The 17266-nt window shown below is 39.8% G+C and overlaps 2 protein-coding genes across 2 annotated transcripts; both read right to left on the reverse strand.

The window, feature by feature from the left end:
• Nucleotides 1-5010: 5010 nt before the first annotated feature.
• On the reverse strand, nt 5011-5645 carry LOC107022163. The gene is made up of 2 exons (XM_015222853.1): nt 5363-5645; nt 5011-5243 (listed from the first exon to the last, which is right to left on the reverse strand). Exons 1-2 carry the CDS (start codon nt 5643-5645, stop codon nt 5011-5013), a joined length of 516 nt encoding a protein of 171 aa, XP_015078339.1.
• A 638-nt stretch (nt 5646-6283) lies between these two features.
• LOC107022164 lies at nt 6284-7280 on the reverse strand. The gene is made up of 3 exons (XM_015222854.1): nt 6987-7280; nt 6804-6884; nt 6284-6697 (listed from the first exon to the last, which is right to left on the reverse strand). Exons 1-3 carry the CDS (start codon nt 7278-7280, stop codon nt 6284-6286), a joined length of 789 nt encoding a protein of 262 aa, XP_015078340.1.
• Between the last annotated feature and the right edge of the window lie 9986 nt (nt 7281-17266).

A 17266-nucleotide genomic window follows, 5' to 3' on the forward strand; every position in this document is an offset into this window, starting at 1 on the left:
CTCTTTTTACAACCATTTTTGGGTCTTCTCTCTTAATAGCCACCCTTAGCTCATGGCTTTTCCATGAGTCGAGCTACATAATACCCGATGTCGGCTCAGGTCCAAGACGAGCTCACTTTTACATTAGCCACTCTCAACGTAGGCTTTTGACCTAAGTCGAGGTGTACATGTCCAAGATGGGACTGGGGCCAACACATTAGACCTTTAGAAGGCAAGTTGGTGAGTTAGAAAGAAATGGTCTATTAAAGGCTTAAAGTATTTGGATCAAAGGTAAAATTCACTTTATTTTGTCAAGATCTTCAGGGCTAGTTGTGGACTAATTAGAACAAGGGTCTAAGATCACTTCCTAACTTCTAGAGTAGATTCCCTTAGCAGGACTAATCGGCCAAATTCTAGTTAGGCACCAACTATTGAACAATCAAATATTCTCACCCTCACATGGCACATCGTTACATTACCATATCAAAGTTCCCAGTTCAAGTTTTAGTTACAGGTCATGCAGTTGGTGCATTTTCATGTCATGTTTAGAGACAACACATTCAACTTATCTGAGCCTATACATGCAAGCACTTCAATTTGATGGGTCTCAGTTTTCATTAGCCATCATGATTCAATCTTTCATGCTTCTAAATATACACTTACTAAAACATGTCGGTTCAAAAAAAATTTAAATAGTCTCTTGAAGGGAAAAAACACAGGCAAGAGAACCCCAGGAGAGGATATTGAGTTGTGCTACTCAGACTTCACCCTATCTCTCACATTCTATTTACTCCACCCCAAACTAAAGAGAGTGAAATTGTCCCCAATGCACAAGAAGTCATAGAAAGCATGATGTTAGTTAAAGCAAACCTGTGGCGCATAGCGCCACAGACCTATCAATAAGAAGGTGGGTCCTGCTTCCAAAAACCCGCAAGGTAAGGAATTAGGTCACCATCAGCAGTTCCAACATCTCGAGGGGTGAAACCATCAGTAGTGACATCCACCACTCTATCAACACCATCAATAGTGCTCACTACTCCACTTACAGGCTCGAAACTTGATGCCGCAGGAACTAACTCTTGCACCCTTCTCTATCGCATCTCTTCATCCACTATTAAGGCCCTCCTCACATGTTTGACCTTTGTCCTCTCCTTTTTAATGGTATAAGACTCATCATTGGCCTCAGTGGGGTGGATAGAACAGTGCCTCTTGCCACAAACACGTGGTTCGGGTTGTGCCTCAGCAGGTGCCTTAAACAAGTCCTCAAGGACAATATCTTTAGCCAGCTTTATGGGGCAAGCTCTTTCTTAGTGTGGTGTATCTCGAAGATAGCTTCTACATCATCCCGGAAATGTCAATCTCCAACCCTACTACTCGTGCTTCCATCATGACTGCGCGTCCCACGTGAGCATGCTGTCGGCTTGTGTTTAATACTCTTTTTCATACCAACAGCCAGAAGAATTTGGCCACAAAGTTCAGTGTAGCCAACCTGATGCTCTCTTTGTATGTTGTGACCCACTCAACCCACTCACAATCTGCCGCAATGTATTGGACTAGCAACATCTTTACCGCTTCCCATTTCTCGGCAGTCCTCTGAAAATCACCTCCCCAGAATATGCCCTATCTATAATCAAACTCTGCGGTGTTGAGGCCACAGTCTTGACTAGCGGTGGGGTCGTATAGAAATTGGTGGATTGTGGCTTGTAAGATGTATACCCAGCTTCCTCGGACCATTGTGTAAATAAGAGGGTGTTGTTTTACGAGTTTGAACCGCTTGTGGATGCACGCTCGGAGAGTGGAAACATAAGAAGCATAAAACTCCCTCACAATATTCTTGTTGTATGTACCCATGTCCTGCGCCATCCAGTCACACTTGTGGAAGTTGGTGAGTTGATCAGTGTGCACTCCTCGTTAGATTGGGAGGCAGTGACTATGCCGGGTTCACCTTTCAAGGGGTGACCTTAGTGGTTCTAGATATTATCATTGGTTTTCTTGTGCTTGGAGGAACATAGGTTGGATCCCTCTCTGATTCTTTGTCTTCATCAATTAAATGGATGGATGAAGCGACTTACTTGGATTTGCCCTTTTTTGAGTAGAACACTTACCTCTTGGGAGCCAATGTACCTATGGAGAAATTATTAGTACTAAAATATCTTAACGACACACTAAAAATAATTTAGGATGACAAGCACACAACGGCAAAAAAATATCCCACTTGGTGTAATTTCAGGTTGAAGGGCTCTATCGACGGTCCTAGAGTGATCTATGTTCTTTGAAACCCTTTAGTGGATTTGATGGGTTAAAACATACGCTCTGATAAAAACGACGAATATACAGAATGGTCCCTCAATCAATCGACTAACTGTTGTACACAGTCGTCATTTGACATTTGTGACATCATGTATATGTGGCAAACCACGGACCCGATAGATGGTCCATCGATTGAACGATGGTCCATAGACAGGGCCACGTGACTGAGGTCTTTGCCAGATTGCAAACCTCCTTCAGTTCAAGTTCCAATTTTTAGTGACCAATTTTGACAACAACCTAGTCTACTCATGCATTTCAACATATCCTATGCTAGTTCGTTCTTCCTAGGGTTCCAATTTTGTACAACTTTCTATGCTAATTTGTATAAAGCATGGAACCTTAGGTCAGAACTGACATGTAGACTTAGCCACACATATTTCGGGTAATTAAAATGTGACACAATCACTATCCATCATACCAAGGGTGATCACTATTTAACTTTTATCATGCATTGTTAGTTGATTTTGTCCCAAGGTCAAGATCCGACTCCCGACTTCCTATATTCAATCTATAAATGTGAATTTAGATTGAGAGGAAGTCGAACTACCTTTCAGGTGATGAAGAGAGGTGTGATTATGTGCCTACTATAATATATGACGCAAAGAAGATGCCTACGCTCCCCGAACCCAATCACTTGGATTGTGGGGATGAAAAGAGAGAGTTTTGGAGAGAGATGATTGGGATTTGGGGAAAGTGATAAGAGAGGATTTTTAAATATGGATTAATTATTTGGGAAGTAATTTAGAGAGGAAGTTAAGGAGGGGGGACGGTTATAGACAAAAAAATTGGAAAGGGGGGGAAGGATTTGAATGGTGGGGTTTTAATTAATGGAGGTCGGCTTGGTTCACTAGCAGACTGGATCCACGATACCCCGTTGACCGCCCGTGGATCGATTGGAAGTTTCTTGATATGTACCCTCAATCACTCTTGCGCTTAGACAATGTTCGAGTCTTACCTGGGATCTACAGACAGCATTAATAGTCTGTCAATCAATTGACAAACTTTGATGGGGTCTATAGACCTATGCATCAGACGGTTTTATACAGATTCTGATTTGGCCTCTTGCTTATGTAACAACAATTAAGCCTTTTTTGTATATTTTGGACATTTTTTAGACACGGACCCTATGTTATATCTAGCCAATGTTAGAAGGAAAAAAAAGAAACTAGGTAAACACAAATTATTTTGTACTAGAAAATCAACTTGACACGGAAAAATTACTTTATCGGACTTTTAAACCTATGGGTGGCTAGACTTTACACCTTGGGTTCCCTCCCATATACCTCTTATTTTAACATCGCAGCACGACGCAAGTCTCTTGATTACTCGAACTTCATCAAGATAATATGCCTCGATCACTTGTTACACATTCTCAGCATTACCTAGAACCTTGTTCCATCATTATTCTCAAGCTCCACCGCTCCATGCGAAAACACTTACTTGAGTAGAAATGGTCCAGAACACTTGGATTTGAGCTTCCCTAGAAATAAGTGCAACCTTGAATTAAAAGAAGTACAAAATCTCCTAATACAAACTCACACTTTTCAATCCGTTGATCATGGTACTTTTTCATCTTCTCTTTAAACAAAGTTGTGCTTTCGTAATATTTTAGGAAAAAATCATCGTGCAAGTTCAAGAAAATGACAAGACTTTCCTATTCAAGAGGGGATGGATACATACCTATGGGAGTCTTATATGCAGTGCAGTATGCCCATAGTGCATCATCGAGCTTCCTTGACCAATACATTCTATTGGAATTCACGATCTTTGCCAAAATTTGCTTTGTTTCTCTATTGGATACTTTGACTTGCCCACTAGTCTGTGGATGGTAAGGAGTCGCTACGTTGTGGCAGACTCCATAGTTTTCAAGCAATGTTTTGAACAACTTATCTGATTATTACCCATCGGGTGCCAAATCTGGAAAAGATAATCTTCTTCAAGAATGTGGTAACACTCTTGCCTTCAATGTTGGGATGTGCAATTACTTCCACCCACTTCAAGACATAGCCAACCGCAACTAGAATATATTTAATTTTATAAGAGCTAACAAATATCCCCATAAATTCAATGCACTATACATCAAATAGCTATATTTCCATGATTGGGTTCATAGGAGGCTCTTGCCTCCTTGAAATTCCTCCTTCTCTGTGGCACCGGTCACAAGACTTGGCAAACTCATAGGAGCCTTGGTTAATGGTTGGCCAATAGTATCCATACTGCAACATCTTGTGTGCAGTTCGCCCACCACTGTGGTCCGCCTGACAGGTGATGAATGACATGCCTCGATAACACTTAACATCTCTACCTCACACACAACGACGAATAATCCCATCGATGCAATTTCGATACAAGTATGGCTCATCCCAAAATAACTCTTTCACATCATGCATGAACTTCTTCCTTTGATGCAACGACAAATCTATTGGTACTACATCACTTGACAAATAATTAGAAAAGGCTTCCAATACCTTCTCATCTGGGAACATATCATTTGTTTCATCCTTTTCCAAAGCTCGAGTAAATCTTCATATTTTCATCTCGATAGGTGATCGACAACTTGGTTCTTGGTACCCTTTCGGTATTTCACCACAAAATCAAATTCTTGCAACAAACCATCTAATAATTTGAGGTTTAGCATCCTTCTAGGCCATCAAATAGCTCAACGATCAATGGTTCGTGTTCACTATCACCTCTGTCCCAAGTAGGTAAGAGTGAAATTCCTCAAAAGCAAACGCCACTACAAGAAGCTCTTGCTCTGTAACCATGTAATTTTTTTGTTGCAGTTAGGGCTTTGCTAGCATAGTAAATGGCGTTAAGGATCTTTTCATACCTTTGCCCCAGTACTAGTTGAAGTGCCACCCCACTAGAATCACACCTAACATCGAACGACTCTCCTAAATTTGGATCAATAATGATAGTGGCGAAGACCAACTTCTTTTTCAACTCTTCAAATGCTATCAGACAAAAATTGTCGAAGTCAAATTTACTCTCTTTTTCTGTAACTTGCACAACAGATGTGCAATTTTCAAGAAATCTTTAATGCTTCTATAGAACCCGACGTGCCCAATAAAACTTCTAACACCCTTTATGGAGATGGGTGGTGTAAGTATTTCGATCACCTCGACTTTTGCCTTATCAAACTCAATACCCTTGCTCGAGATCCCATGACCCCACACAATACCTTCTTTGACCATGACATGGCACTTCTCCCAATTTGGTACCAAATTGCAGTCTTTGCATCGTTTAAGTACTTTGTTTAAATGGTCTAAACAATGATCAAAGGAGTTGCCCACGATAGAGAAATCATCCATGAACACCTCAATAATGCCCCCCACCATGTCGGAGAAGATCGACATCATACTAAATTGGAAAGTGGTAGGTGCATTGCATAACCCAAATGACATCCTTTTGAATGCTAAAGTCCCATAAGGACATATGAACGTGGTTTTTTCTTGATTTTCAGAGGTAATACATATCTGATTTTATCCCTAATTCCCATCAATAAAGCAATACCATCCCTTCCCTGCAAGTATATCCAACATCTAGTCCATAAACAGCATAGGAAAATGATCATTCTCTGCCCAAGAATTCAATTTCTGGTAATCAACAAAAATGGCATTTCGAGGATTATAATATAGTCCTATTGATTCAATCTTTATGCTTGGCACGAAACTCTTATTTCGAGTGAAAGGGAGAGCATTGGCCCGCACCGCATTCACCGGTAAATTTCCCTTTACGGGGCGGGGTGTGGAAAGCACTATAAGTTAGTTGACTTCTCGACCAAATGTGGTATCGCGTCGGAATAGATCTTTATTTCATTCGGTATTACAGTGATACCACCCTTTTTAGGTACACACTGAACAGGGCCTACCTAATTACTGACTGCGATGGGATAAATGAATCCATCATCCAACTATTTAATAATCTCCTTCTTCACTACATATTGCATCGGAAAATTTAATCTTCTCTGATGCTCAATGCTAGGTTTTTGATCCTACATGAGTTGTATACTATAAGAGAAAATTCCCGGAGGAATTTCGATAATATCTATAGTGGTCCACCCAATGGCTCGCTTGAACCTCTTTAGCACGGCTACCAAACACTCAAATTGTTTCCCATTCAGATCTTCTGCAATAATAACTGGGAGTGTCTCATTTATGCCCAAGAATATATACCTTAAATGTGCTGGTAGAGCTTTGAACTCCAATTTCGGTGCTTTCTCAATATATGGCTTTGCAGTTGGCGATTCGTTATTTTTTATGTCTAGCTCCAACCGCTTTGGCTTTGACCGGTACTCAAATCTCTCAAATGCAGCCACCCAGTCATCATAATCCTCTGTGATATCACTCGCAAAGTTCATCATAATTTTTTTGAGAGACTCAACATGCAACCATTCTTCAATTTTCACCTTAGACACACAGTCGACTCTGTAAGTTATTGCGGACACCGATTGCACTTCGCCACTTTTTTTCATGGACCTACAAATGTCAAAATGTCATCTCTTCATTATTTACCCTGAAATTCATATGCCCCTTCTCCATATCAACTATTGCACGCCCATTAGCAAGGAATGGTCTCCCAAGGATGATGGGAACCTTAAAGTCAACTTCACAATCAAGGATCAAATAATTCGTTGGAAATATGAATGACTAAACTTTCACTAGAACATTGTGGACTACATCGATTAGTCTTTTTACAGTCCGATCATCTATCAGTAGTCGTATCGCAGTGGGCTTTGGATCCCCCACCCCTATCTTTTTATAAATTGACAAAGGTATAAGATTTATGCTAGCACCAAGATCACACAATGACTCATAAAAGTTTAACAACCCGACAGTACATGGAATCGTGAAGGCACCAGGATCCTCTTTCTTTTGCACTAACGACCTTGCAGCAATAGCACTACAGTGCTGCAATCTATCATCATCTTCAAAATTCACTGCCCCTTTTTCGGTCACCATGTCCTTCATGAACTTTGCATACCCAGGCATTTGATCTAAGGCTTCTATCAATGGGATGTTGATGGAGAGCTATTTCAACATACTTATAAACCTGCAGTATTTTCCTTCTTCATTCTTCTTTAGTAATCTTTGTGGAAATGGAGATGGAGGTCTAGGCATACAGACAACTTTCTGAGTAATTTCTGCTTCCTTCTCTATCACAGTTGCGGACTCTCCCATACCCCTAAAATCTCAATATCTTCTTTACTGTCAGTCTCCACTCTAGACGGCATAGGTGGATCACTGGTTTGCTTACCCCCTCGAGTAGTGATTGTCATGCAATGTCCATCATTCTTTGGGTTCTGGATTGTGTTGCTTGGAAGAGTGCCAGGATGGCGCGGGTTAACTGTAGTGGACAACTAGGTCATCTATAGCTCAAGATGCTTTATCAAGACTACATGTCCATCAACCTTTTGCCCAGTACCATGCAAGTCATCTCGCATCTCCTTCACATTCTCAACAGTTCCGTCAAATCTCCTCAATATTTTATGCAACATATCTCAATATGCGACACACTACCTCCACCTTCCCTAGTTGAAGATTCTCGATTTTGAGGAGTGACATATAGGCCAACCCGATCGTTCCTGTTTCCATAGTTGTTCCGGTTGAAGTTGTTGTCACGATAGTAGTTCCCATCTCGTACATATTGACCTTCTCGGTTGTAGTTGCCATAGTTTCCACCTTGGTTTCCTTAACCTTGGCGCCAATTTATACATGTTGGACCCTTGGGCATTTGATCGGGAACCCCCCGTCTCATCATCCACATCATAAGCGTCCTCCTCATAGTAACATTCTTCTAATGGTGGTGGGTTTCTCGTTAAGTAGTTCGCCACATTTACCTTCTCTAATCCAGTGCTCATATGCTTCAATACTAACCCATCTCGATTCTCATCTGGGACATCTCCTCCGATATTTCATCAGTGGGTAGGTTATTTGTAGCGTGAATTGAAAAAGTATTTCTCCCAGTATCTGATATTCTAGTGGTACATACTTTATTATTCCGCAAGATCTTTTCTAACTTTTTCGGAATCTCTGCATATGTGCATAGTATCAAGCACTGGTTTATTGTTGTCATCTTGACCTCTACAGAAATACTTCTTTAGTGATTCATTATTAATTTGGTTATTCAGGACACCACTTACGAATGCAGTGAATCTGTCCCAAGATCTACTCACCGACTTTCAGGTAATGCCACAAAGTTGTTCACCTTATCCTGGTGGTTACATAGTGCCTTGCTAAGAACACATCTTTCAATTGGTCCCAAGTATAGAATGAGTTGTAGGGAAGCTTAGTGAACCATACACCAGCATTTCCTGTCAGCGATAGAGGGAACACTCGCAACCCGATAACATTCATGTCATAATCTGGTCAACCCACGCAACCTTGCAAACCACCCTGAGCTTGGCTACGTGAGCATGTGGGTCTTCTGATGGAAATCCCAAAAACAAGCCCCTCACGGTGACCATATGCATCAACTAGTCGTCACCACGAATGTGTGCCCTGGGGTCAGGGGGTAGGAAAAGAGTTCCATCAGAGTCTACAATGTTTATGTTGCCCCTATAATAATTTTGAAGTTGTAGGCCTGCTGGAAGCTGCACTCGCAATGCGTCCCCTAACTAATTTTTAACGGGAGCCTGGTTCTTTGCACCGACTAATATTTGAGGCTGCAGGTCTACTCCATCATTAGCAAAGTTTGGTTCAATTCAGTATCGTAAGGAGTGATTGGTTCCTCTCGACTCCGTGTACTTGGCATACACTAGGCTACACCCTGAGAGAGACAAAAATACAAAGAAAAAGTACAATTAGGAAACAGTTGACTAAAGTCAATAATTTAGTTAATATTAATCTAAAATCCAAATTTTCCGACAGCGGCGCCAAAATTTGATAAACTCAAATCACACCTCCCTAAAGAAGCATAATCGATCATTATCAATTAAAGAACTCAACTAGTAGGTTGGGGTCGATCCCACGAGGAATTTGTTTAGACTTAACTTTAACCTAAGATTATATCTTTTAGTCAAGGTATTTCTGAAAAAATGAAGTAAAGGGGGGTTTGTGAAACAAAATCCTTTAGTTGTATGATTAGCAAGTGAACAAAAGTAGACTTTGATTGTTATCAACATGAGAAAGCAACTAGGGTGTGTGAGTTCCCCAATAGCTCGTAACGTGGTATTCCTTGTAATAGCAATCCTTTCCTACTGTATTCAAACTGATAAATTATGTATCTCTAAATTCTTGTGTCACATCCGGGTTTACCCCTTGACGTAACCGGTGTCGGCGTCCTTTTTAAGGACTAAGACTATCCTCTTAGTCTCATGTCATTACATTCATAGGTTGAAATTGTGGAAAAATTTAAAACTTTTCATTACGTCTACTTAGAGGTTTACATAGACCTCTACATACACATAATATTGTCTTATCGAGTATACATAGACCCTATGTATAGGATGGCTACATAGCCTTCTACTTTTATTGCACATTATTATATAGAAAATATCATAGTCATAAAAGTTGTCTCATCACATAACCATCTATTTAAAGTATATCAAATTTGGGCATAGCCCTTACATCAATCCAACAAGACCACATATTGGTCGTCGAAAAGTATAGTACTCAAATAAAAAGGAAAGAAATGAAAGAGTTCGTGAGCTATATAGTGGCATTGCCCTCGGAAGTTGAGGACCTACCCCGCTTGGATGAATAAGGAATCCAAGTTTTCTTCAATGTCGCCTTCCAAAACACTTCAACGACCGGAACCTAAAAATGTTACGGAAAAGAGAAGAAAATGGGGTTAGTACTCCACATGTACTAAGTATGAGACCATATGCACATACAATGTCAAAACATGCTAAAAAGGGACTTTTAGTCAAAACATGCTATTTTACAAGTTTGAAAGTCTCATGCATAACCAAGCATGTAATACTAATCAACCAAATATGCTTATCAACTCAACCAAGTAATATGTATCCTAACATACTTTAACCCATGATTTACTACAACTTACCATTCAAGGAATGACATCACAAATAGGGTCAAGAATTAATCACATCATATTAAGCAAGACAACTACTCATTAATCCTTATCAATTCAATAAGTGCAATGACCAAGCAAAGTCCCATAACCTTACTCAATCAAGTAACTTCAACAAGAAACCAATGTCCAACTTCACATAACATAACATTTTGATATACATTTCATCTTATGTTAACAATATAACCCAATACATACTCATAAGTGAACTAACCAACATATAGTATCAACAATGTGCAAGTTCATCATGTACATATCATATATCATTATAACATAAAAATATATAAGAGCGTCCTCCAAAGACTCCCCTCAAGGTTAACTAGTGCAATGATTAGGTAAAGTCTCATACCCCTACCTAGACCAAGCTAGACCCCTTAGGTTATCCAAGTTAGAATTCAAGTCCTTCAATTCATTTTACCTATTGGGAACATCTTGCCCTAACCGACATAGACCACATGATCTAGTGTGGAATACGGTGTCATAAAACCCTACACTTGAAGAAGGCGGACCACTTGCCAAGGTAGTACCAAAACATGAAACATAGCAACTACGTGGATCCACTAGTTAGTATTCCGATGGGGGCAACATAGTCCAAGAACTAGGAGATATAGTTGGGTTCTTCTTTATGCGCCATGCATTATAGTTTCCAATATCAAGAGTAATGTAGTGCTCCTATCTTCCCTATGTGGGAAGGGACACTCCTCAATCTAGTTCACTCGGTGCTAAGCTAGAGTTCGTTTTTGAAATGTCTTTAAGTCATTATTTATCAATCATTGCTTAGTTTAGGTCATAGGGTCTACCCCTTGTAAATCATCATCAATATTTCAATAAGACTTGTATGAGTCTAAGTAATTTAATCACAATTCATATAAGTAAGGTTAACACATTACATATCATTTCATAATAAGGCACATTGGTATACATCACCACCCTTATAACTTTTACCTCTTAACAACCTCACAACCATAATCAAGACATTTCAGTTCAACAGCATACCACCCTATCAATCCTAAAACAAGGCATACTACAATATACATCATGACTTAACATCAATTAATCACAATTGGAAGTAAAGATAGAGATTCCAAGACTTATCAAGTCTTCCTCATAGTTCATCATATAGGCCTTACCCTAAAACCTCAATTCAATCCAATTTAGATGTTAAACATCATAATTCAATAACCAACATGATAACAATACTAGAATAAGCAGTATAGCACAATTGAATACTATATCATAACTTAAAATAAGATGCCTAGGTCAACTCACCTTCTAACCTAGATCATCTTCTAAAGACTAGCATGAAAGACTACAATTCAGTCCAATTTGTTGATGATTATTGTAACTATATCATTTAATAGTGATATAACCCATAAGAAAGACAATTGAATCAATCACAACCCAATTTACATCAATATTAAACTTATGGTTACGGGTTAAAGATCACATTCATCAATTTGAATCAAAACATTACAGTTAATCATAATCAAGTTCAATTAAATTTTAATCTAATGATGATATCCTAAATAAACCATAAACAACTCAATTCACAACATCAATTTCATAATTGGATGATACCCACATGAAAACTCTACTTTTGAAATCTATTTTGAAGGAACCCTTTGAGGGAAGAGTCTCAAAGGTGATTTAGATCACATTCCTTAACGTTTGATGGTGAATTGATACTGAATTCGTCCCTTTACATCCCTCAAACTCCTTCCTTTCTAGTCTTCAATGGTGAGTTCAAGTAGAGATAGAAAGAAGAGAGAAGAAAGAGAGTTTGTATGGAGAGTTGTAATTAGATTAATTGGGGTTGGGACCTTTATATGGGAGTTAAATTAGTTAATTAGTGTTCCCTTAATCCCTAACTAACCACTAAATCATTTAATTAATTTAATGAACTTAATTAAAATGTGCAGGGAACTCAAGACCCTCACAGAAGGAACCCCGCTAAAGGGCCATCTGTGAGTCAACGGACTGCCCCCCCCCCTCCGTCATGCACTTCATAGGTAAGTTCAGAGACTGTGCAGGCGAGGTGCTTCCTCAAATTGTCTGAGTGTGTGACGACGATTACATCGACGACCCGTTGATCTACATACGGGCCGTTCCTTGTCCCGTCGGTGCACACTGCCTAGGTAGTGTTTCCTCAACCCGCAGAGGTCCTCCTCAAGGGTCCTTGGTTGGTCCTTGGGGAGTCGTACCAGGATGTTTTGACCATGAAACAACTCAAACACCTATTAGAATTCCTTTTATCACTTTTCATAAATTTCCAATTCCTAAAAGCTATTCAAATAGGCTAAGGCACGTTAGTACCCCTTCGAACAAACTTCCGGACGTGACAGACGTTCTTGGACGTTTTGGTTATTAACATTCTTAAATGACCTATATACATTAAGGACATAAAAGAGTACTTAGTCCTCATGGCACCTAATTTAGACTCTAAGACTCGTCTTCGATTTTCAAAGTGTTACATTATTCCCCCTTAGGAACATTCTCCCCGAATGACACTAAAATTCTTTTGAAGGGAGGAATAGACTCAAGACTAGATGCCCAACCAATCTACAGCATCAAATCAACATAAATCATATCATTTCAACAAGGCAATTCTAACACTCCAATTACCACACATAAGGCTCACAACACTTCATCATGAGGTATTTCCTTCTCACAACACACACAAGCTCAACATACATTACATGAGTCAATTAGAACAAGTTCAACTTATCAACATGCTACATATAATTTCATAAAGACTCACCATATCAAAATGCACAACATAACTCAAAATAAGAAAAGGCAAAATTTCAAGTCCAAAGGCATTATTCGCTGTAATTCACTATGAAGTATTCAAATATGCATATTTTGCAAAAAGTTCACCCAAAAATCAAGAAACTTCAATTCTTAGTCATATTTATATTATTAAAAGGAATGAATAACCGCAATTATCAAAAGATGAGGGTAACGGGACTTCATATCGACCTCGGTCTCCCATGTAGCACCCTCAACTAAGTGATTCTTCTATAACACTTTTAGATAACCACCTCTTTATTCCTTAACTTCTTGACTTGCCTATCAAGAATTTGAACCGAAACCTATTCATAAGAGAGGTTATACTTGACTCCAAGACCCTCAATAGAAAGAATGGACTCGGGGTCACCGATACACTTTTTCGATATAGAAACATGGAAAACCGGATAAACCGAAGCCAATTCACTAGGGAGTTCCAATTGATAGGCCACCTTACCAACCATTTGCAAAATTTCGTAGGGACCCACACAACGAGGACTCAATTTCCCCTTTTGACAAATCTAACCACCACTTTCATTGGTGAAATTTTCAAATACACCTTATCACCCTTTTCAAACTCCAAATCCATCTCCTATAATTGGCATAAGACTTTTGCCGACTATATGTTGTTTGTAACCGGTTTCTTACGATATGAACCTTCTCTAAGGTCTTAAAAATGAAATTGGGACCAAAAAGTGAAGGCTCGCCACACTTCAAACCATCCAATAGGAGACCTACACCTCCTACCATACAAGGCTTCATAGGGAGCCATAGAGATGGATGAATAAAAACTATTATAATAAGCAAACTCCTGCAAAGGCAAATGTTTATCCCAATTCCCTTTAAAATCAATAATTCAATCCCTAAAAATATCCTCAAGGGTTTGAATAGTGTGTTCCGCTTGACCATCCGTTTGGGGATGAAAAGTGGTACTCAACTTCACCTTAGTACCCAACCCTTTATGGAAAGACCTCCAAAACTATATGTGAATTGTACAACCCGATCTGATATGATGGATGGCGACACACAATCTCATCTATGAATATCCTACCATAATCATCCGCCGAATAAGTAGACTTGACGTGAATAAAGCGAGCGGACTTATTCAACCTATCCACTACCACCTATATAGAATCACATGACCTTTGAGTCAGCGGTAAACCCACTACAAAGTCCATATTGGTGTCTTCCCACTTCCAAGTAGGACTTTGGATTTCTTGTAGTAAGACCCCCAGGTTTTTTGTGTTCAGCTTTTTTATTTGTTGGCAATTTGGACACTTAGCGAAAAACTTCGCTATGTCCCTCTTCAAACCTTCCCACCGATATCTCTCTCTTAGGTCATAGTACATTTTTCTTGAAACTGGATGAATGGAGTAGCGGGACCCATGGGTTCTTCGAGGTCCGGCCCCTCAACACATCTATATTAGGAGCACATAATCTCCCTTGCTACCTTAACAGACCATCCCCCCTAAAGAGAATGACTCATTTAACTTGCCGAGAACTGACTATTTCAACTCCATTAATGAATTGTCGAGGAGTTGTTTGGTCTTCACCTCAACTACTAATGATGACTCAGAGTTATTACCAACCACGATACCAACATTCGAAAAATCTTCACACCTCACCCCCAACCTAGCCAACCTATGTACTTCCTTCCCTAGGTCTTCTTGGCTTCGTTAATGTGGGATACACTACCCAAAGTCATACAACTTGGGGCATACCCCACCATATTAGCCTTGTTGGGGTGATAGAGGACACTCATATCATAATCTTTCAACAACTCTAACCACCTCTGTGCCGGAGTTTCAACTCTTTTTAGGTAACCACATATTGGAGACTTTTATGGTAGGTAAAGACATCAACATGAACCCCATACAAGTAATGCCTCCATAATTTCAAAGCAAACACCATGGCCACTAATTCAAGGTCATGAGTGGGATAGTTTCTCGCATGTACCTTAAGTTGCCTAGAGGCATAGTCTATAACATTCCCATGGGTCATAAGCGCACACCTCAAACCTACTCGGGATGCGTCTTAATACACAACAAAATATTTTGCACCCTCCCGTAAAGTCAACACCGGAGCGGAAGTGAGCCTAGTTTTCAACAATTGGAAACTTTTCTCACATGCCTCCAACCACTCAAATTTCTTACTCTTTTGGGTCAACATAGTCAAGGGAGATGCAATGGACGCAAAACCATCCACAAACCTTGATAATAACCCGCTAGACCCAAAAAACTCCTAATGTCGGTTGGAGTCAATGGTCTCGGCCAATTCTTCACCGCCTCCGTTTTCCTTGGGTCTACCTCAACTCCTTCACTAGAGATGTTATGCCCAAGAAATGTCACCGACCTCAACCAAAACTCACACTTGCTATATTTGGTAAACAATTTATGATCCTTAAGGTTTTGTAATACTACCCTCAAATGACGCATACGATCACTCTCATTCTTCGAATATACCAAGATTCGTCAATGAAGACAATGACAAAAATGAATCTAGGTAATTTCAAAACACCCTATTCATTAGGTCCATAAACGCCGCTGGAGCATTAGTCAGACCGTAAGACATTACCAAGAACTCATAGTGCACATACCTAGACCAAAAGGCCATCTTTGTTACATCCTCACCTCTCACCCTAATTTGGTGATACCCCGATCTCAAGTCAATTTTTGAAAAGTAGCTCGCCCCTTGTAGTTGATAAAACAAGTCGTCGATCCGAGGGATAGGGTACTTATTCTTAATGGCGACCTTGTTGAGTTGGCGTTAATCAATACACATTCTCAAGGACCCATCTTTCTTCTTTATAAACAAAATCGGAGCACCTCACAGAGAAATACTAGGCCTTATAAAAACCTTATCTAGCAAATCCTTGAGTTGAGACTTCAACTCCTTCAATTCAGCCGGAGCCATCCGATAAAGAGGAATTAAAATGGAATTTGTATCCTATGGCAAATCATTATCCTATGGAAAATCATTACCAAAGTCAATTTCCCGTTTTGGAGGAATACCGTGAAGGTCATTAGGAAAGACCTCCGGAAACTCACTCACTACGGGGACCGACTCAATGGGACGAATTTCGGAGTCTAGATCTTGGACTCTTACAATATTGTATAGACAACCTTTTGAGATCATTTTGCATGTTTTTATACAAGACATGATATGACCTTGACCTCTAGGAATAGAGTTTCCCTTCTCTCACTCAACAACGGGTTCGTTTGGAAAGTTAAACCTCACTACTCTTGTCCTACAATCAATAGAGGCAATACATGCATGCAACCAATCAATACCCAATAATATTGAAATCAAACATATCTAGTTCTATTAGGTCAACATAAGAAACTCTATTGGGAAACATTATAGGACATTTTTTTATACTCTTTTTGCAACAACCGACTCACCCACCTGAGTAGACACCATAAAAGGTTCATGCAAAATGTCAGGAAAAACTTCAAACTTTTTAGCTATAAGAGGTGTCATGTAAGGCATAAGCAACAATAGACAAGACTTTAAACATACCGTTCATCACGTCGAGAGAAGTCTCTTGCTCACCCCTACAGCAGAGAGCATAGAAGCGGTTCTTCTTTGGAGCATCTCTAGAACCACTTGCTTGAGCTTGACCACTACCCTTGTCTTGACTCCTCATATTTGGGAAATCCCTAACCTTATGACCACTTTTACCACAACCATAGCAAATGTTCGTCCCCTTAAGGCAATCCCCATAGTGTTTCTTGCCACACTTTCCACAAGTTGGATTCTCAGTTGGTGAATTAGTACCTTTCCCCTTCTTGGTTTAGGGTTAGACACCCTATCGCCACTAGATTTTGGAAACTTGGAAGGGACTAGACTTGAAACCCGCTTCTTAAATCTAGGATTGTCTTGTATCCCAAGCCTATTCTTTGAAGAACCTCCATCAAAAGATCTTGCCATCTTAGAATCATTACTCTTCCTTCTAGCCCTTGACTCTTCTACATGCGTGGAATGCCCCATAAGACGAGAAATGTTCATATTGTCGTGTAGCATAGCTGAATGACACTCCTCTTGCAAATCATCAGACACCCCCGTCATAAAGCGGCTCATTCCATCTCTAGGATTGGAAACAAAAGAAGGAGCATATTTCGACAACTTAGTGAATTTCAAGCAGTATTCATGAACACTC

The sequence above is a fragment of the Solanum pennellii genome, chromosome 6, assembly GCF_001406875.1.
Source record: "Solanum pennellii chromosome 6, SPENNV200".
Lineage (NCBI taxonomy): Eukaryota > Viridiplantae > Streptophyta > Magnoliopsida > Solanales > Solanaceae > Solanum > Solanum pennellii.